The 23,264-nt window shown below is 30.8% G+C and overlaps 3 protein-coding genes and 1 long non-coding RNA gene across 10 annotated transcripts in view; 3 read left to right on the top strand and 1 right to left on the bottom strand.

The window, feature by feature from the left end:
* Positions 1-23,264, bottom strand: part of LOC111423805 (multiple PDZ domain protein-like) — a 96,942-nt gene that overhangs the window by 46,858 nt on the left and 26,820 nt on the right. The gene's annotated exons all lie outside the window — the stretch shown is intronic.
* LOC111423813 (uncharacterized) lies at positions 12,275-13,388 on the top strand. The gene is made up of 3 exons (XR_011640908.1): positions 12,275-12,973; positions 13,040-13,189; positions 13,247-13,388. It is a non-coding gene; the product is annotated as an uncharacterized lncRNA (long non-coding RNA).
* On the top strand, positions 16,247-18,017 carry LOC111423815 (uncharacterized). Its single transcript, XM_023057186.2, has 6 exons — positions 16,247-16,836; positions 16,897-17,043; positions 17,102-17,322; positions 17,379-17,624; positions 17,688-17,834; positions 17,897-18,017. Exons 1-3 carry the CDS (start codon positions 16,683-16,685, stop codon positions 17,158-17,160), a joined length of 360 nt encoding a protein of 119 aa, XP_022912954.2. The 5' UTR covers positions 16,247-16,682; the 3' UTR covers positions 17,161-17,322; positions 17,379-17,624; positions 17,688-17,834; positions 17,897-18,017.
* Positions 18,807-23,034, top strand: LOC111423816 (uncharacterized). Of its 2 annotated transcripts, XM_071197372.1 has the most exons (8): positions 18,807-19,092; positions 19,150-19,281; positions 19,337-20,962; positions 21,017-21,166; positions 22,059-22,112; positions 22,586-22,648; positions 22,703-22,852; positions 22,903-23,034. In XM_071197372.1, the coding sequence occupies exons 3-8, from the start codon at positions 20,797-20,799 to the stop codon at positions 22,959-22,961; spliced, it is 642 nt and encodes a 213-aa protein (XP_071053473.1). In that variant the 5' UTR covers positions 18,807-19,092; positions 19,150-19,281; positions 19,337-20,796; the 3' UTR covers positions 22,962-23,034. The 2 variants fall into 2 exon arrangements, with proteins under 2 accessions (XP_071053473.1, XP_071053474.1); XM_071197373.1 differs by lacking the exons at positions 18,807-19,092; positions 19,150-19,281; positions 19,337-20,962; positions 21,017-21,166 and adding exons at positions 21,405-21,804; positions 21,859-22,008.

Here is a 23,264-nt window from a genome sequence, read left to right as displayed (position 1 = left end):
TACGTTCGACCATGGTGTCCAATGCTTCGAAATTTAGAGAATTAAATATTCTACAGGATAGAATACCTAACTTTTTTGTTCGTATATAATTCTTTTTCATTACGGTGCAATTAAGTGATAAAAAAATGGGAAAAATGGCAAAAAATTTGATTTTGTTGAGTTGGTTTAGGTTGTAGTAAAATAACGGAGAGTCCGATTTATGTTATCAATACCTCAAAATGTTCGTCTGGATCTCTACTTTCATATCCATATAGCTACAGAAGCATACTATGCAAAATAAAAAATATACTGAACATAAACCGTTACTATGTTTTTTAATTTACGATTTTCCACATTTTTAGGTACATCTCGAAAACTGGACGTGATGGAGAAAAACTGAAGATAGTTCAGAATCAGCACAACATTCAACGTGAAAAAATATCACAGTCTTCGGGATTTTTCTTGTAAACTAGTGAAATTGCTACATTTTTGATGCATTTATACATCACTGGATCCTGAATTGAAATCTGCTATATTATGGCAGACGTAAATATTGCGTGTGTTGTAACTTTTTGCGTATAAAACACATTCTAAAATGTAGGTATAGACGTGAAAAAGTCAAACTAATTAATAAACGATGCTTTACATCCTTTGCTATATCCAAAGTTATCCAAAGGAAAACATTATTACTAGTGGTCAGTGGTAGAACCTCAAGCAAGTAGGTCCTAAGTAATAGAACTTTGTTCAAGAGTTTAATTAATTCTTTTTGAATTTGTGAACCTCCACACTTAATAAGTTCGTTGCTTAAGTCGTCGAGTTATTTTATTTTCTTCTTCTCCATTAGTGGTGGCCAAGATATGAGTTTCGTCGCCTCGACAATAGCATAAATCTTTGAAATGAGCTATCCACATAAAAGTTTTGAAATGCTTTGAGTTTCGCAGCATTTCATTCTAAACTATTAGGATGTCGTCTACATATCATCCATAGAGGACCATATCTTCATTAAAGATGGAATAACAGTAAAATGAGATCTTTTTAACATTTTTAAGAACATAAATATCGGAAATTATAAGATTTTTATAATATGATCCTTATATGTTCGATGTCCAAGAAATTATGATGTTAATAAATTAAATTAAAAAATTAAACACACATTACTTAGATAATCAAATCAATCATGTAAAGAGACTATTAAATCTACCTTTACGAAATTTTTACCTATTTGAAACCGGAAATTTAATAACTCCTAAACGGCGTTATTAAAGTTGGATCCTTTAATCATTCACTCGATCAATCACTCACATTTATGACCCTCACTGTCCATGGGTCAAACTAGACGTGTATTGATGCTCCCTGCGAGTTCTCACAAAATTGATAGCTTCGAGTTCGCGTGATATCATTTGATATCTTATTTAAGATTAAACTAAATTTCGTTTTTTTTTGTAAGAAGATAAATTAACTTTATTTTTAAATGTAATAAATGCAACTTAAGAGAGTAACATATAAATTACGATTCTCTTTTAGATTTAGAAAGTGCGTTGTTGATTTCGATTAATAAACTAAATAAACTATTCGATAGTTTCGTTTGTATGTCTTTATTCGTTTACAAAACGTTAAATATCGTTTGCCGTGCGTTCAACATGTGCTCTGTTCCTCTCTGTTTACGCACCGTTATAAACTGCTAAAAATACCGAATTTAAAACGATGTTTTTCAAGTTCGCGATATGGTGAACACTTCACTACCGAGAGAAACTAAGTAAATTTGATTTACTGTCTTCTTCTTCGAGACTGATTTTAAGCATACTTTTTATATAGTTTCGTAGTTATTTCAAAAGTCAATTTTTCCTTATTGATCAACACAATCTTATTTCAACGTTCGCAATTTTTCTTCGAACTCATCTCTTATTATTGTCAGCGTCAAGACATTTTATACATTGAAAAATTTCTCTTGGGACCTCTACAAATATGCATCAACTCGTAACATAATAACCGACATAAATCGTGTTGAATTTGTAATAAAACTTTAAAAAAATTCTTCATAAAAGTGTAAAAATAAAAAATTGTATGAAATTACGTTGTGTAACCCTTTTAGTTTCTTTTTGTGTTCCACATGAGAGCTTGTCAATAAGCACTGTTGGAGTTTTTAATAAAAACGGAGAATGGTAAATTTATGAAATAGGTAAATTGAAAATTTTCACACAGCAACGCAATTTCATAATTGGGCCGTAATCTCGTTGTCCTGGTTGCCTTGGAAAACTTGCCAATGAATTAGTCGATACAAATACTTTGAACGACAAAAAGCGCGTAAAAGGAGAAAGAAAAAGCTGGCAAAGTTGGATAAATGAACATGCCAGCTTTCAGTGACGTCCCTTGAGAGACGAGGGACTGTCCCGAATTGTTCCTGTAGATTACGGGTCTTCCCGCGTGAGATTAAACCCGGACAAAGACGTTTTGTACCTTTCTTATAGTTTCGTACTTTAACTAATCGTTTCGTAGAAGAAAAAAAATCAAGGCGTTGGTTCGAAACGTTACAAAAAGTAACTGGAATGGTCTACACTCAACTTCTTCTTGTGCTTTTATAGTTTAATAGAATTACATAACATTCATAATATGTCATTTTTAATAAAGCTCGTTGTTACGTTGTTATCTTCATTCATTTTCCAAGAAATAAAAATTTAGAAAATCGTATCTCAAGAACGAATTGAGATATCATGATGAAATAACAAACATTTTAAAGCAAATTTGATGATAACTAAGTGTAGCAACAATAATGAGTTATTCTCCATAAGTCAGGTTGTTACGATTTTTTAAACTCAACTCTGCATCTTCATTCATTTCATAATAATAGAAATTTAGAAAGTCGTATCTCAAGAACGAATTGAGATATCATGATGAAATAACAAACATTTTAAAGCAAATTTAATAGAGATGTGGTGTACCATGAATCATTTCTTATTTTCCATAATCTTCGTTGTTATGATTTTTTCAACCAAGTTCTGTACATTATTATAGGTATAAAAAACTAAAACTTAAAGAATCGTATCTTATGCACGAATTGAGATATCATGATGAAATAAAAAACATTTTAATGTAAATTTGATGATGACTAAGTGTAGCTACAATAATGTGTTATTCTCCATAAGTCAGGTTGTTACGATTTTTTAAACTCAACTCTGCATCTTCATTGATTTTCATAATAATACAAATTTAGAATGTCGTATCTCAAGAACGAATTGAGATATTATGATGAAATAACAAACATTTTAAAGCAAATTTAATAGAGATGTAGTGTACCATTAATCATTTCTTATTTTCCATAAACTTCGTTGTTATGATTTTTTCAACCAAGTTCTGTACATTTGATTGTTATAGGTATAAAAAACTAAAACTTAAAGAATCGTATCTTATGAACGAATTGAGATATCATGATGAAATAACAAACATTTTAATGTAAATTTGATGATGACTAAGTGTAGCTACAATAATGTGTTATTCTCCATAAGTCAGGTTGTTACGATTTTTTAAACTCAACTCTATCTTCATTCATTTCATAATAATAGAAATTTAGAAAGTCGTATCTCAAGAACGAATTGAGATATCATGATGAAATAACAAACGTGATTTTTAAGGGTAAAGAGTTTTCTGTAGCCATTTTCAAAAATTGCAACAAATGGTATGTCAAAGTGCATACTAAGCATGTAACAATGCAAATTATCTCGAATCAAATTTTTGCATGATTGCAAAACATTCTCTTTATATACTTTGTATACGTGAGAAGGGGAAATGCATGCTTTTATTTTTTAAGAGTTTATTTTTGGATTTAATTTTGTTTAAAGAAGATGATTACAAGAGTACCATTACACCATCAAGTTAATAACGTCGTTGGTCGGTGGCGATATTGAGAGTGAGGGTTGCGTGCGGTTACGTCCTGGTAACCCTTAACATTTCGGCGGAAGTGGGTCATCGGGTCGCGGGGACACCGAAAACGGGTCGGGATAATGAAACCTACGACTACGCTTCCACAACTCTACTTGGTCCCTTTCGCTAGATAGCGCATCAATTGCTAATTTAATTTATATGTTGCCGTCTACACAATCTGTTGTCAAGGAAAACTGGGTGAAAAGATTTTAATACTAGATACTTTTTAATAATACTTCGTCTTATTATTTGGCGAAAATTGGCAATTTTGATCAAACGATCTTGAAAACGGTGTAAAGAGACCTTTGCACATTTTGGAGGACGCATTACACTAGATTACACAGATTTTTTTTCATAAAACTCCCCAATTCCTGGAAAAAACCTTTTGGTAAGATAGGTCATAACCCAACTTGTAAATTCTCAAAGACACCAATCTAAGGAAGAAAACTAAATTTGAATTAAACTTGGCTAAAGTCAAATTTGATATGGGCACAGTCGTTAAGTTGTGGTTAATGATCAATAATAGTAAAAAAAGTAAACGAACATTTGGTGTAAAAATATGAGGTAATAATGACTACTTTTGTTTTTGCAAAAAATTTGGGAAGAAGACGAGTCAAAATGACCAATAACTTCCTTCTTTATGGGCGACACTTCCTGTTCTTGCACGAAACGATACTCAAAGCTTGGTAAACGCTCCTAAACCACATATTCATCTTAGAAAAATCATCCTATAAGTTTATTTAAGCCATTCTTGTATTTTGACTATTCTCGTATTCAGGTCTTTTGACTATTACGATAAAACCACACTTTATTAGTATTACTATTCATAGAAATATTTGTTTTAATGTATATATCGTCGAAGTGTTTAGCCGGCGGGGTTAATTTGTAGTTCCAACTGGGATGTTTGTATTAGGTTCCCGGTCAGTATAATTATTCCCGTCTAGTTGAAGATCGTGGTTAGCTCGTTGTCCAGCTCCTATTATTTTGGTCTGTTGTAGATGGTGAAGACTGTCAGTGTTCCATTGGTGGTCCTATTGTTAGCTTCCAGGTGATGAAGGTACGGCTTTGATATTGATCGCCGTTCCTTCTCCGCTTCCGATTAGACGATCCACCAGGTGTACCCTAAAGTTTGGAACGAAAGATGCTTGACGGTTCGCAGATGGGTCTCGTTGATAAGGATTATATCCATTTGGTGCCGCTGGGCAAATTCCTTGAATCTCGATGTTTTCATCCCGATTAGTAGTATTGTGTTTTTTAAAGATTACTAATATTACAATTAAGCAAAGATAAGTAAAATATCAACATGATTTTCTATAAATAAGATACTTTTTTGAATATAGGTTGCAACATGGCATCTCCTATCGTGAAGAAGTTCGATTTAAAAACGTGGGTCACGTAATAAGTAAGATGATAAATCCAGACAAAGTTGTGATATGTGTAAAAGGCTTGGAAGTAATAAATAATAAACATTTCTTTCTAAAACAAAAAGAAGTGATCAATTATCGAACAGTGTTATTAAACAATTATGTAATTTAAAATAAAGTAGGCTAAAAGATAGACAACATAAAACTTTCGCTTAATGGATATCAAAGAAATATTACACCGAGCACGAAATGCCATCAAACAACCATCCATTATTTGGGCGTGTAAGGAAATAGGAACGAAGACCATTAAGACAGTTTTATCGGTCGCTTTGTTGCGCCCCATCCATTCCTATCACGTATCACCAATTTAGGATGACATCGGAAAAAAAAGAAAGTTGATGATTCTAAAAATAATAAATCAATAAAATCTAGAATAAAAGAGAAGAAGTGTTTAACGTAATTTCATTTACCATTATACGTTTTACAATTTTATGTCATCAAACATCGTGTATAACTCTCTGAAAATCATTTATTTTATTTAAATTAATTCTTTGTGTTTTTAAATCATCATAAATTTTCTGTAATTTATTTAAACTCGATTAAAATTTATATCAAATTACTCAATTTTCGCGATTACGCATTATTATAGAACAAAACATGAAATAACCATAATTAAAAGGGAAAATACATACATAAACATACTCTACGTAAGCAGCATCCAATTATATTAATGGTTTGTCCCATTCGCCACTCAACAGGAAATTAATAATGAGGGAACACAAACTGGTCCTTTGTGCCCTATCGTAACAACATTTAGCGACCTCTATATTTTCGCACACACAAAACCATACGTATTCGATTTTAATTAAAACACTGCAAACGGTCGGTTATTGGTCACGTAATTTAGTTTAACCCCGGCAAATAATTACTTGACCTACTGACGTGACGATTGTAAATGATGTGACGCAATTTTGTAAACATGGTTTGACTAATTGTAAATCATTATCATCTGCGAAAATGTTAAATGATTAAAAAAGAAATTTAAATGATTAGTCAAAAGTGAAAAAATTTCGAGAACAATACCGTTAGCTTTTGATCAGCACAAATTGCTGACGTAATGGCGGCAGCTTTAAAGCTCGACAGCAATTTTGCTAAACGTTTTATCGAATACCGATTTAGGCCAACGTGCGTGTGGTTTGCGGCATCGATTCGGTATTAAAACTTTACACGATACAAATTCCGGTGGCATTTAATTTACTCAAACTTACCATAAATTTTTAATATTAAGAATCAATTTTATTCTGGAAGATACATTACATATTTATTGATTTAGTAAGGTTTCCCGAAAACAGTCTTTGATATAAACCGTTTTAGTAGTTCCATTTTAATAATTGTTGAATGTTATGTTAAAACGATAAAGGGGTTAAAAGTTTGCAAACAGGAAAAGCCCGTGATAGCATTGATATAGTAGGTATATTATTGATTAATTCAATTGATGTATATAATTAATGTAATTGATAACTAATTTAGTAGATTAAAATAAGTTGTGCGCTATGGAAAACATTATCGGGAAAAACAAACCATGTTACTTGTAAAGTGGGATTTGCCTGAATTAATAAACGATTTCGAGAGCGAGACCTAATCGATTTATTATTATTTACGTAGGTTACTATCATTTCGAAATTATATCTAACAAAAATAACAAAAGTAATAAGATAAAGGCTAAACATACAATAATACGACGACACCAACAACCTTTACCTTTGCTTGTCGATATCTTCGTTATTTTTGGACATAACGAAATGTTAAACACATCACTAGAAAGCCTGACCTTATTTTCATCTACTTGTCATGTCAATATATTGATATCAACAGCGCCAAGAAATAAAGGACGTCGTCGTGTATAGAAATATGCATTTTTATGGGGTTTTCATAGTTTTAGGGAAAACATGATTGTGCAGTCAAGTGGATATGATTCGATATGACTGATAGCTCAAATGTATTTAGATAGCTCAAAGTGTGATTTTTATAAAATAATAATGTTTGTTTTTAAATTCGGTTCCATAACGGCTACACACGGATTTGAAGTTTGATAAATTCGTATCCTTTACGTGTTCCTTTATATGAAATTTGAAGTTACAAAATATTGCCATAAAAAATGCGTTCATTAAATATCGTATTTCGCAATATGACGTTTGCGATAAAACATAAAATTTTATCAGGAATCACTATTACCAAAGGATGATCAGTGAGAATCGAACATGATATGACTGGACTCGGTGAACAATTCTCGTTCACTCTAATTCACGCGGCAATTAGAGTTAATAATGTGTTACTAGAGTGCACATAGATTTTGTTACATTTAAACTTGTTTCTAGAGATTGCAACATAACGTGCGACACGTTAAACAGTGATTTAAAATTTAAGCTTACATCAAAAGTAGTGTGCGGTTATTAAATCATCATAATTTAGTCTACTTCAAAGATGCAATTAACTTTTATCAAATTTTAATTAAGTGTGCATAAAGATCATATCGAATCTGCGCCAAAGTTCCATAAAATGTGTTTCAAGTCTAGATAAAATTTAGTCTTCACCAATTTTGTACAAAGTTTACACAAAATCTGCTACAAATTTGCGTCATTTTTGTATCAATCGATATTTATAGTGGTAGATTACTTGAAACGTCATTTGCTAAATCATGAAAATGTATTTTTGTAATTTGAACCCTGCCTAGTATTCTGATAAGGTTCTGCAACTAAAATCTTCTTCTTGGAATGAAAATGGAATAAAAAGAAGTCGTCTTTTATTGAAATCTAAAATTCTGTGAATTCCCTACTCCCAACTATTCCTTTCAAACTGTTATCATAAGTTAACTTGTTAAGATTCTTTTCTTCTGCAGAAGTAAAATCAGGTAGTGCAACTTGAATCAACTTAAACTTATCGGAATTTTATTTTGACAATGTTTCTCATAACAGATAAAAGCTGTGATAAATGCTCCCCCAAAAAGAGATTTTATATCATTAGAAAGATCAAGTTCATTTCATGTCAAAAATTGCTCTAATATTGAAAAACATTCTTTGCTTGTTCAATTTTCTTCAGAATACGTCTGCATCTAATCTGTATCTTTGTACCGTTCTTCTTTAAAGAAAATAAAAATGTCATGCCGCAATTTAAAGGTACAAAGCCCTCATGTGAACATATATAAAATTGAGAAGAATTAGAATTAGAATTGAATTAGGCCAAATATTTTGGAATTATGATACTGCTACAACATTTTGCATACCAAGTCTTGAAAATCTTTTTGTTTTTGAAACATTTTAATTATAGATAACGATTACACTCCACTCAGAAATAAAATAAAGTTTCTAATATTATGAAGTTTGGTTTATCTTTGTTTAACAGCATTTATGAATTTAAAGGATCAGTTTTATATTATTTCAATTTCTTTGTGGAATTGTTAATACCCATATATTCCAGATACTTCCGAGATAAATTAAATAAGAAACACTGAGCAAAAATAATGAGCTTTTGAAAGTAAATATTATTGTGTACTTATAATGCGCAAACACGTACTACGTTTTTTTCAGATTCATGGGATTACTTCATAGTTTTGTTGTTGCACGCGATACTGCACTCAAGGCGAATAAACAGGACTCACACACCGACAATTTTGGATTAGCAAGATTTTATGTTGCATGTTAAAACAATTAATAAAATCCTGACAGAAATAGAGACGGCAAAAGAAATAAATTATTATGATGTATACTTCTATTACTATAAGATTAATATCTCTATTTAACTTAGAATTCTATTTCATGATAATCTAAAATCAAGGTATCATTGTGGTACACTTAGATACTAATTGTGCTTTCATTTTGAAGCAATCCATCAAAACCACACATGATATTCCAGAAATAATAGTTTAATATTAATATATTAAACATTAATTATTCCGAAGTAATTACAATTTCCTAATAGGATGTTGTATAAGACTTTTTTGCCAACGAAGTAGCTTATAGAATATTTATGAGTGTGGATTTAGAGGACAGCAAATATGATTTATTTAGAACTGAAATTGATTTATCATTAAATAAAAACGAAGTTAGTTAATGAACTACAAATAAAGTTATGTGATTTTTGATACAACTGAAGAATAACCTTTATGAAATATTTTAAATAAAAATCAATAAGTTCTGCGTGACCTAACAAAAACATTAAAAGATATTTGTAATATTCCGACGCATTTCAAATAATTTTTTATTCTTCTTTTAACTTTTAAAGTCATAGCTCGCAAACGCTGTTTACCATCGATTGATTTCAACGCAGGCATCATTCAACCATGCAAGTTTTGTCGTGTGTTGTTCAGTGAACTGCGCACTACTACGTCTTTTAAATGACTCCGCAAGATAAGGGTCTATTACTACTATCGTAACGGCCTTTGAACATGGTGCTTACTTGTTGATAAAAGACCACGGCAGAATGTGCTTGAACATCACCTATCAGATTCCAACAATTAAATTAAAAACAATTAAAATTATCATAAACTTAAAGGACCAACTATAGAAGCCAACCCCAGTATGAATAGAAAACCTTGTGAAGGGTTTTAAAAAGCCAATTTCCTATTCACTACTTTAATATGCTTTGCTACATTTATCATAATTAAATGAAGATATAATTGAAGTTTTATTTTCAATAAAGTAAGTAACTAAACGTATTGAACATCAAACTCCAATTACTTAGCAGACATTTTTATAACCTCCACTTGGAACGATTGGGTGTGGGTAATCTCAATGCAAGGCGAAGTAAAATGGAAAAAATAATTAAGCCAGTTTGCACCCTTTCCTATCGATTCAGCTACCAACCAAACAGAATCCGCAATTATCCCGTCATTACGACGTTTGAACAATGGTTCTTTTTCGGCTTGGGGTAAAAGCTTTTCCTGGATTTAATTACAATCTAGCGCGCACAAATTACGTCATCATTTTAGGGTATTATAGAGTATCAAAAAGTTTATTTTCAAGCAGTAAAATTCTGCAAACTCGGAAAAATACCGCCATCGTAAAATGAGTATAATTACAGTTTTTTTTTTTGGAGAGGATGTTTTAAGAGGGGCGGTTTTTTCATTGCCATTTTAAGAATTATGAATAAATCATCCAAAAAACTGATTAACTCGATGCTTATTTTGTTGGATCACTTGTAAATTTACGACAAAATGTAACAATAGTTCAGTTCAATGATAAATATTCCCATCAAACATCAATTCTTATGAAGATCATAGCAATGTACAGTTCGAAATCGTAAATTTCAAACATCAATAAAACCAACTTTTTACGATCCAATGACGTGACGTCAATAAACGGGTTTAAATTGCTCCAGGGTAAAGATAGATAATAATAGTCTTCCAGAAAGTGGTAGAACAATAAAACGGTTTAATTAATACTGCTTAATATTTTCCTGCAGGATTTATTACATCGTTAGAAACGGAACAAGACATCGCCTTCAACTGACTGATTCATGTGGGAGAGGGGTTTTTGTATCGATTTAAACCACCGAACTCTCGGCCCTAAAACGTAAAGTACACTTTCGAAGTAGAGGTCTCGTTTACAATATACCAATTTAGCTGTAGCTAATTCGTGCTGAACGTTACAGCAGGGACTTCGAAGCAGCATCTCTATTGTATGAAACGTTGGACCATTTATCATTGAAGTTTGTGCTTTGTCGAAAGCGAGCATTGTTCAACCGCTCTCGAAAAATACATAAAAACGGAAAAAATTTATATTATTATCTAAAAATTGAGGTAATTTTTTTACGGGATCCCTTTGAAGTTAAATTAATAAATAAAAAGAAGAGGGTGCGCCCGTTACAAGAGGAAACTCGTATAAAAGCAATTTCGAGTTTCACTTTCACGTTATTTTCACGTAGAAAGAGCCCTTGAATGGAATGTATCGTGACATTTCGCTCAAATGGAATTTCTGGTATTTACAGTATTCAAATTAAGTTTTGTGTTCTTTTGAATGAAAAAGAAACCACATTTAACAATAACTGTGATGCCATAAATACTATATTAAGATTGAAAACAAAGATTTTAAAAGTTATTTTGCTGCAATTTATTTGAGTACTTCTGGGCATTTATAACATTTTTAATCTATTAAATTATCATCAAATTAGTTGGTGGGGAATTAATTGGGTATTGATGAGGAATTCTATTACGCATGTGTCAAATGCTTTCAAAACTCTATATTAAGGTTATAGTTGCGAGTACGCTAGATGGGTTGTATTTAGTATTTATGCTTCGCAATTCGGTATATTTCTCATTCTAAAGAGTTCCCAAATAATATCTAAGTCATCTGGCTCATCAGTCCCACAAAAATGCAGTTTGTCAAAATTGTTACTTTGTTCATGACTCTCAAAAGTTAACATCTCTCCAGAGACGTATCTTTTTATGGCCCTTACATCCCAGATTTTCTTGAGGAATCAGATGTCATGTGGCATAATTTAGCAGAACAGCTATTGTTTCTAATAAGAACGTTTATATAATGACTTAAAAATGGTTGTATATTTTCTCACATGTCACTAACATAACCAGATTATTAGTCATATTCTGAAAATGATGAACTTTTTCGTAGTCCACAGAGAGGTTTTACAAAATTTATATGTTTCACCACATTCGGATTTGAGATAAAGGTTGCACCTAGAAAAAGCAGCCCAACCCATGAAACTCTGGAAGTACAGAAAGGAACAAACTCTGGCAGTTTACACACAATATTATACATGACACCAACATGAAGTAGAGTTTTACTATTTAAGCACAACAGGAATATGCTGAAAGCAATGACTGCAAGTTTACCAAAGTTTAACAACCGTTGATGAAAGGATAATATTACTTTGTACGCGAAGATTGAAAGTAAATACTCTCAAGGTTAAATGAAATATGTTTAGCTATGTGAGATGCATTAAGATTGTTGCAAAAATTATAAATAACTTATAAATAAGAGATGTTTAGACATGTAGAGTACAATAAACATACTGGATATAATTTACAAAGGATATCGATGCTATTAATGTCAAAACCAATTCATCGAATGTAAGCGAGAGTCTCTTGTCAGACGAGCTAATTTTCAAACAAGCCGTCCACTTCGGTAAATGAACCGCATACTACCTTTTGTGATTATGACGGTTTCATTGATTACTAATTTGTTGCGGAGTGCCCATATTGTTACACAATCCCACTGTGCTTCTAATCCATTTTGTATTTTGCATTCACAGAATTTTGTTAAGAATTAAGAACTTTATTACTTGGTGATTTAACACAAATTATGGGTAACATTATTTAAAACAAAGTATTAATTTTGCAGATGTAACCTTATTTCCTAAGAAACCTGTTAATAAATTTTGTAACATGGCGAATCGTGACACAGCAATTATATAAATGCATGCGTAATTCCTTTCTAACATTTGGAATGTATATAATTCCAGAACAATAAATAGTAAGTAGAATCAGTTTATTTCTGTGTTTTTACTTAAATAAACGTTCGTTATAATTATGGAGCTAAAATTGATAATAATTTTAACGGTTTCGATAAATTTATCATTGTGTAATAGAGTAATAGAGTCAATATTTGTACGTTATGGTTTAGTTTGCGATATCACAGAAGATCTTTTACTAAAACCAACATTTTCTTGTGTTAAATGCAATAAACGTAATATTCCAGGTAAGGTTTTATTATTGTTTAATTATAAAAGAAAATTAAATGATTCAAATAATATCGTTGTTCTAGACTGTTACTCGAATGGATATAATGAGACTCATGTATGGTTCCCTTTTAAAGCTTTAGAATTACAATGTGTAGCAACAACAAAAAATGTTTTAAATACAGCTTCATGCCACACTTTTCATTTACCTCCTGGTAACATAGCAGTTATACCGCGTAAGTAAATAATAATATGCTTATTTTATGTTTAAAAACAGAATAACAATTTTTCAGCAAAATGTGGATTAGATATTTATGGAAAACCAATTACATGTGGAACGGATTTTAATAAATAAGAAAGTTAATAATGTATTCCATTCTATACTTCTTTATAAATATAACACAAAACATAATAAATTACAAAACATTGCTATAACGTTCTTGTATTAATATTATTTTATGAATTTAAATTATGTAGTCAATGGCTGATATTTATCGCTCTCCTTGGAATGTGATTTTGTGCTAGGTCTTGTGGTCATCATCCATCAAATCGCAAAAAGCACTAGAATTCAATAAACCAGCATATTTTTGTTTCGTGGACCTCAAAAAGGCTTTGACGTAATGAAACTCCTCATTGCAAAAACACACATCTGAATATCATAAAAATCAACATCAATCTGATAGGGTAGCCTTAGGGCCTAGATGGAGTAAATGACGAATATATACTGGGAAGAACAACAATGAAGATTATATGCTATTTAGACGACGCCATCATCATCGCAGAATCGGAGGATGGACTACAACGTCTTCTAAACGAGTTCAACGAAGATGTGACGAGATAAACATCATCGCAAAATCGCCCATTAGATACAATGTTGTAGTGCAAAAGCAGATCATTGAGCAGGTCTATCTCGGGATACAAATCATTGCATAAAGAGCTGCGTCACAAAGCAAGCGATAAAGGCAACAAGAATATCAGGTAATCAAAATGTACATAAAAAGATTGACAGAAAATCCTTCAAAGCAATGTAAAAATAGCTGGACCTCATTATCACAGGAGAAGCAAAACCAGGAATGACGAAGCGTCATAACAAGTCATAAGGCTTTCGATAAGAGAAAGAGAAGAGTTTAAATTATTATTTAGTTAGTTAAGATACCTATTTTTTTACATATTTTAGCATCGTAGTAAACAGCAAGAAAAACCGGTCTAAAAAACCTTTTTATTTTTTAAAATAATAAATCACCTATTATATTACACAGTTTTCATAATTACATAAACATTCTAGGTACTAAAGTAGATTGGAATCATACATTGGAATCTTAAAAACAAGTTATAAACAAGTCATTGGTGAGTAGTCGGTTTATTATTCTTTTTTTTAAACTAAACATTCGGTCTCAATATGATTATAATAATTTTAATAGGCGTCTCAAATTATCTATGAGTAACACCTTTATAAAAATATATATAAGTCGTAAAAGAGATATATGAGAAACTAAAGAAATGTGGATTAATATTAATTGCTACAAAAATACAAATTTAGTTGCTTATATTTATAATTTTAAAGTTAAAACGTGTTAATTTATAATATTAATCAACAAATCGGTCGAGTGACTTTCCTCATAAAAAATAAAGGAATGTTACTAAAAGGAGCTTCGACCTTTAATGGGAAAATATCTTGCAAGCTATTAATTAACTTGGTTCTAGAGACGGGAGATTTCCCAAGACTCGTTATTTATTACGCCTTCGGTAATAATTCTTCATGAGAGGGGGAAGTAATAAGGGCCTTGGTTATTACGGTGAAAAATTCGGGTGTAATGCCATTGAGAAAGTGGTCTTCGTGTTAACGAAGCCCCGACACATAAATTAACTGATTTATCTTGCTCCATTCCGTGGAAGAAATAAAATAGAAGAAAAAGGAGCGCTCCGACGGACGTTTCGATATCCTGGGGTTAATGAATCAATATGGATACGAGGACGACCTACCCGGACGTTTAACTTTCGAAAAATATATTTCCTGTAAAATGAGAAAGAAGTAGAACAAAATAAAAAATAACACAGCGATTGATCATTTTAATCCAACAACACGTTCTCACGTTATTTCGCTTTTAACACTAATTTACTGTTAACACCGGAAATGAAAAATAATGTTGCGTCAATTGTAGTTAATTCTATTACTTTTTATATCATTTCTTTAAATAAGATTTTTTTAAGCTCATTTAATTGTTTCAGCCATATTCAAAGCGGTTATGACGTCATCATTGTTTTTTATACATTCTTTATTTGTTTATGAAAGAAGATTTTGTTCTGATATGTATATTAACACCAACATTTTCGAAAAAAACTGCTTTATCCCTACGTAAAGGAAATTTGTTCTATATCATCTTCGACATTAAGTCATATCATCAAATCCTTGCTATGGTTCTATCAAGCCAAGTTTATTCTACGATTTATAGACGATTTTTAATTTCTCCCTAAGAATCTCTAATAATATCAGTTAATTCCAAATTTTCTTCTCGGATTATGATTTTAAGTTCTGCATTTTTGAAAACCTGACAAATTTTTGTAAAACAAATTACTTCTAAATACTTTGTGTCAAGAGGACATGCAGATATAATGGACATCCAGACAATATCTGATGATGAATATAACTAGTTTTCTTTGAAAGAACTAACATTAGGGAAAAAGTATCAGAACCATTCCACCAAGTGTAATGGTTAACGTAATAGGTGAGAATAAGATAATAGAATAATTAAAAATGTTATGGATGATCAAATCAAGATATGTGGTACAGTAACAATTTGTTACTTAGAGTAATAAGCCGGATAGCTAATTAGAAAGTTGTTGGGTTGTTGGTCATGTAAAATTTGGGTTGAACCTAACAAATTTTTTGGCATAGCAACAACGGAGGAAAAAGAAAACCTGGCGAAATAAATGGAATGATTTAGAATAGAAGAACCTGAACACCCATACAATCTCTGTAGTCCTGTTGGCATCTTCTTACAGTTAGATCGGTTTGTACACATTTCGATTCGTATTTCGTTGTACTTCTTGTTTTTTTGCAGTAATTCTGCTTCCTCCAGCACAAAGCTGATCGCTTCTCTATTCTATTAATTTTGTAATATTTTTTCATATAGTATCTTTCCGATAGAGAGCAAGACAAATATTGATTGTGAACTTGTCGTGTTGGAGTGTTAAATTGAGAGCTGCATACGGGTCAGCACACCATTTTCTGTCGAAGAGTTATTAAGTCTAGTTTCGATAGGTACATAAAAGTACTCTGTATGAAAATTTTTTGTCATATAGAAAATCAAAAAAGTGAAATAACCTTCCCATCCGTCCATGCTATAGTTTCACTGTTTTTAAACCACGTTATCGAGGCTATTTACTCGAGGCAAAGTTAGGGTGGAGAGTTCGGGTAGTTTGTGGAAATGGCACTGTGGCAGGATCTGGTTGTTTTATTTTCGTTGGGTTAAATCTTTTTGTCGTTTAGTTTTGATAGTGTAATAGAATTTCGCCTCTTGCCAACATTTTCGTTTTTTTGTTGCAATAAACATGGTCTTAGCAATTTTCATGTTTGAGTAAATATTTTAAACTCTTCTTTTATAATTTTAGCAATAGACAACCCAAGTAGCAATTGTATTTCTGGTTTTTCTGATACGTTGCATTCATTAATTAGGTTCTCTTGAGTAACTCGTAGTTTCCGTCAAAGATAATCCTGCATTCGCAAAGATGATTATCGGTGTTTTTAAAATGGTGTTACTTACTTACGTTTCAACAAAAATAACTGGCTTGGATATACTACTAAACGCAACCTATTATTGTTATATAGAAGATGTTGACATCGGCAAAATCAATCATTTTTGTTATGAAAATCGCGAAGGAAGTATGTAAATTAGATATTATAATAACAACTTAAAAATGTATATAATAATTATAATTATAGATAATAATCAATTGGTAGAAGGACACAATAAAACTCACGTATGGTTTTTTCTTAATAACCAACAATGTATTACAAAAAAGGATCATTTTATTCAAAATGCTGAATGCGAATATTATCGAGACCAAGATAGGGTTGTTGCATTACCACGTAAATTATTCTAAAACATTTATGTTCTTTTTATAATAAGTAATTATATCATTTTTAGCATCTTGTGGAATTGATGTTTATGGGAAACCCATCAAATGTTCCGACCATTTTAATTAATAACAAGTATCTTACACTTTATTTTTTTCGTAATTTGCTTGTCTTAAATTATGTGTTGATCATGTAAAATGAATAATTACATAATGTAATTATTTGGGTAAAGTACAATAAGTAATAAAATAAATATCTAGTAAACATCATCTTGGTTATTTTCAAGGTTTAGTAAATATTTTATAATTTGACGAGTAGACAACCCATATAACAAAATTGCATTTCAGGTTTTTCAAGTATTTTCTGGTTCTTTGCAATCTGGCATACCAACCAGTATATATTAATTTTCGTGAAAGATAATTTCGCATCTACAAAGATGATGATTGTGGGTGCTTTTAAAATGATACTATTAATTTACTTTATAAGAAAAATAACCGGCTTGGATATAACAATAAACGAAACGTATTATTGTTACATAGAAGATAATGAGCTTATCAAAATTAATCATTTTTGTGATAAAAATCAGGAAAGAAGTATGTAAATTAAATATCATAATAATAATTTAAAAGTGTATATAATAATTATAACCTTTATAGATGGTATATTTATAGAAGGAAACAATGATACTCACGTATGGTTTCCTCTTAATAATGAACAATGTATTGCAAAGATGGATAATGTTATTGAAATTGCTACTTGTGAAGATTACAATTTATATAACGAAGAGATTATTGAAATACCACGTAATTACTTTGCTGTAAAATATTTGTATTGTTTTAATAATTAATGGTTGTACAATTTTTAGCACCTTGTGGAAATGATGTTTATGGAAAACCCATTAACTGTTCGGATCAATTTAATTAATTATAAGTATCTTATCCAAATTTGTTTCATGATAAGTAAGATAAGTAAATACCTATACTATATCATCGTCTTATGTATACAAACCCATCTTTTAATATATAAATAGCAGCTAATTTTTTTCTCATTTGGCTCATTTGGTGCAAGCCTTTGATGTGCAATTTAGCGCTGAGCATCAAACAATCGGTCATCTTAAGTCGTGGTAATTATGTACGTCAACAAAGCCATTGGATTTAGATTCTCGCAAATTCATCGCAAATTAGAGTTCTGTCTCAACTATTTGACTAACAATAAGACTACACAGAGATATGTCACCTTGGAGACAAAATTGGGATTATTATTATTAAGAGGAAGAACATTATGATTTCCTACTTCTGTAAATCCTAAAAGACCAAGATTTTTCAATTCGTCAATCATCATCATTTTTTTTCATTCTTCCAATAATTTACAGATTTCTCACATTCGGATGTACTTACATCTAAATATGATCCAAATACTTCAAAAGATGTTGTAGTAAGATGTTGGATGTGGTCTAAGTGCCGCTAGAGAAGCTCCTAAGTTGAATCTATTTCCAACCTTAACATTCTATTTTTAAACATATTATAAATATTATCTTATAAAACATATTATAGATAACCCAAATCGCAAAATAACATTTCTGGTTCTCTTGAAAAACGCAAATTAAGAAACTACATCTGGTATCTTGAAACGTTCATTGACACCAGTGATGATTAACAAGTACGTAAATAAACAAATTAGAAAATGAAAATTAACTTAACTAGGGAAAGATATCTCCTACACAAAGGTAGAACGGAAAAACCCGAAACAGGTTTGTAACTACATAAAATAATAATAACTAACCAATAATTATCCAATTAAATGTTTTTTACGATCCATATATAACATTAAAACCTTAATATTCTTATTAATATTGTCAACCTGAATAAGACGTATTGGACAGCATGCAGTCACACGGTGTTTTAAAAATATTCTTGTTCCTTTACTTTATAGGAAAAGCAACTAACATGGTAATAAATATAAACGGAAATAATTTCTGTTTTTTACCAGACGATGATCTCAAAAAAGCACATCACACTTGCAATAATAACGATCGACAATTAAAAGGTGAATCACAAGAAGGTAAATAATATTAATTTATATTAATTAATATTAATGAAAATTTTAAAAATTTATAAGGCTATAATAAAACTCATGTACGGTTTGTTATAAATAATGAATTATGTACAGCACAATTAAGTGATGTTATTAAAATTGCGATTTGCGAAGAGGATAAGGAAGCGCACAAAGAAGAATCAGTTACTGTGCCATGTAAGTTAAATGAATATTTCTGTATTTATTTTTTATGTAGAAACATAATTTTTAGCAAAGTGTGGAACTGATATTTATGGAAATGTAATTAAAAGCAGTAATTGCTTCAATTAATCTCAGTTACACCCATTTTCTAATAATCTCAATATGGAATTTAATAAACAATAACCAATTTAATTGTGTGAAGAGAATTAAACGTGCATCCCACGTTATTCATACCTGGATTTATATTCATTATCATCACTGTGAAATCTCGACATATTGCAGCAACAAACAAGTTAAATCCACGCGCAATAGGATCGTTAATCTTTTAATAGTGTAAAAGCAAATGTTATGTAATGGAATGCTTTTAAATTCGTTCTGCAAAGTTGCTTTGTGGACATAAATAGTCTAATAATAAAACGATAAACAAATATCTTATGTAATAGAATCAAAAATTTATATTTTTTTAATCAATTTCCTTAATTTAGATCACCTTTTGATAACAAAAATAGTGACACAACACAAATTTCATCATGCAAGAATGATAGGCATCATACGACAAAATTTAATACCGTGAATCATCCAATAACGTTGAAAAGATATTACGCTAAAAAGCGAAAAGCAGAGAGCTTTTACATCAGAGCTGATAATATCTGGACATATTCGAAAGAGGAGAGGAGAAAGTTTAACTAAGTTAGTCGGTGTACACTTCCACTAAAAATGCAAAACAAAAGAATAGAAAACGCTTGAAAAAATTGTTTGACAAACTTCAGACATATCTCGAGATAGTTCTCATCGTACGAGGATCTCAGCTTTGTTACAACGAAATTAAAAACACTCGTGAAATATCCTACTTAATTTACATTGATAGGATGTTCCAATATCAGGACTGACGTGTTAGTATAACCCCGATATGGGCCACGCAGGACGGATCTGATATCGACAGTGCCCAATCTATGTGGAAAAGACCTCGGAAAACGAAGGAGTGGTCGCCGTTCAATCGACCAACAAATTGACTGAGGGGTCATAAATGTATTACGAACTTCTAACTGCATAAGGACCCTATAACTCCGAATAGACGTAAAGAAGCTGTCTTCGCCACCACTTTACAGACGGGTTATATAACGCAGCACAAGTTTCAACCCGGCAGGATAATTCAAACGAATCACAAAACATTTTGCTAATCTTAAAACTGAATATTTCTTTTGTCTAAATTAAAGACGTCGGCTGTTACGCATACACTTAGTTTTTCTGAGATGACTTTTCAAATTCGTGATTACCTCGTAAAAACAGTCTGGAAAAAAAATTCTAAATTTACAAGGTAATTCCCGAAAATGAGAAAAGTGAAGACAAAAAATCTGATCTTCTTATAATTTGCCTTAATGTTACGTTACTAAGGTAGTAACCACTACCCAACAAACACTTACCAAGTAATAAAATGATTCACAGATGTATGATTATACGCATTGTTCATTGAATCTTCACACCTTCTCGTTATTAATGCCATAAACATCACGTGGTGTGTTAGGCAACATGCAACCGAGCGTTTTAAAAATATTTTTGTTAATTTGCTTTTTAACCAAAACAAGAGGCATGTTAATAAATGTTAATGCAAGTTATTTTTGTTTTCTACCAGATGAATCTCTTACCCAAACTCATCATGTTTGCGATAGCAGCTATTATTACCAACCCACAAACAGTAAAAGAATAGGTATGTAAATTATTATTATTAATATTAATATAAAATTTTTAGAATTTGGCCCAAATGAAAATTATAATGAGACTCATGTATGGTTTGATGTTAATCACCAATTGTGTACCGCAAAATTAGATGATGTTGTACAAATTGCGATTTGTGAGAAAAGAACACAAGGTCATGGCGTTGGAGATGTTACTGCGCCACGTAAGTAGAATGGAAAATGGTTTACAATTTTTTTTTAATAAATAAATTTTAGCAATACGAGGAAAAGATGTTTATGGGAAACCAATTAAACATAAAGATCAATTCAATTAGTATTAATGTGATTTAATTTTTAAAATATATGATGTTACAATTATTTCTAATAAATATTTTGTATTAAATTGATACAGTATTTGTACTTATTTGCATCACTTTAAATAATATCTTAACACACTGTGGCATTAACAAATGAAATCCATACGCAATTGCACCGTTAATCTTTTAACAGGACAAAAGCAGCCATTATGCAACCCAATGCTTTTAAATTAGTGCTACTAACGTATTAACCACTACCCAACAAACACTTACCAAGTAATAAAATGATTCAAAGATGTATATTTATATGCATTGTTTATTGAATCTCCATACCTTCTTGTAATTAATGCCATAAACATCACGTGGTGTGTTAGGCAACATGCAACCGAGCGTTTTAAAAATATTTTTGTTAATTTGCTTTTTAACCAAAACAAGAGGCATGTTAATAAATATTAATGCAAGTTATTTTTGTTTTCTACCAAATGAAACTCTTACCCAAACCCATCATGTTTGCGATAGCAGCTATTATTACCAACCCACAAACAGTGAAAGAATAGGTATGTAAATTATTATTATTAATATTAATATAAAATTTTTAGAATTTGGACCTAACGAAAATTATAATGAGACTCATGTATGGTTTGATGTTAATCACCAATTGTGTACCGCAAAATTAGATGATGTTGTACAAATTGCGATTTGTAACAATAGAACACAAATTTATGCCGGTGGAGATGTTACTGTACCACGTAAGTAGAATGGAAAATGGTTACAATTTTTTTTAATAAACAAATTTTAGCAATACGAGGAAAAGATGTTTATGGGAATCCAATTAAACATAAAGATCAATTCAGTTAGTATTAATGTGTTTTAGTTTTTAAAATATAATATGATGTTACAATTATTTCTAATAAATATTTTATATTAAATTCATACAGGTATTTGTACTTATTTGCATCACTGTAAATAATATCTCAACACACTGTGGCATTAACAAATGAAATCCATACGCAATTGCACCGTTAATCTTTTAACAGGACAAAAGCAGCCATTATGCAACCCAATGCTTTTAAATTAGTGCTACTAACGTATTAACCACTACCCAACAAACACTTACCAAGTAATAAAATGATTCAAAGATGTATGTCTATATGTATTGTTTATTGAATCTCCATACCTTCTTGTTATTAATGCCATAAACATCACGTGGTGTGTTAGGCAACATGCAATCGAGACTTTTTAATATATCACTGTTATTTTACTTTTTAACTGAAACAATTGGCATGATAATAAATATTAATGCAAGTTATTTTTGTTGGCTACCAGATGAAAATCTTACCCAAACCCATCATGTTTGCGATAGCAGCTATTATTACCAACCCACAAACAGTGAAAGAACAGGTATGTAAATTATTATTATTCATATTAATATAAAATTTTTAGAATTTGGACCTAACGAAAATTATAATGAGACTCATGTATGGTTTGATGTTAATCACCAATTGTGTACCGCAAAATTAGACGATGTTGTACAAATTGCGATTTGTGAAGAAAATGGACAAATTCATGCCAGTGGAGATGTTACTGTACCACGTAAGTAGAATGGAAAATGGTTATAATTTTTTTTAATAAACAAATTTTAGCAATACGAGGAAAAGATGTTTATGGGAATCCAATTAAACATAAAGATCAATTCAATTAGTATTAATGTGGTTTAGTTTTTAAAATATAATATGATGTTACAATTATTTCTAATAAATATTTTATATTAAATTCATACAGGTACTTATTTGCATCACTGTACTTAATATCTCAACACACTGTGGCATAAACAAGTGAAATCCGTGCGCAATTGGATCGTTAATCTTTTAATAGGACAAAAGCAGCCATTATGCAATCCAATGCTTTTAAATTAGTGTTACTAATTTACTTTCGGGATATTACGATCGGTGAGATAATAATAAAGCAAAATTACACGGACAACTGCAGTACATCCAAAACTGTT

Source organism: Onthophagus taurus, chromosome 7 (genome assembly GCF_036711975.1).
Source record: "Onthophagus taurus isolate NC chromosome 7, IU_Otau_3.0, whole genome shotgun sequence".
NCBI lineage: Eukaryota > Metazoa > Arthropoda > Insecta > Coleoptera > Scarabaeidae > Onthophagus > Onthophagus taurus.
The sequence above is the reverse complement of the archived record's forward strand: the minus strand, read 5'-3'. Positions and strand labels throughout refer to the sequence as shown.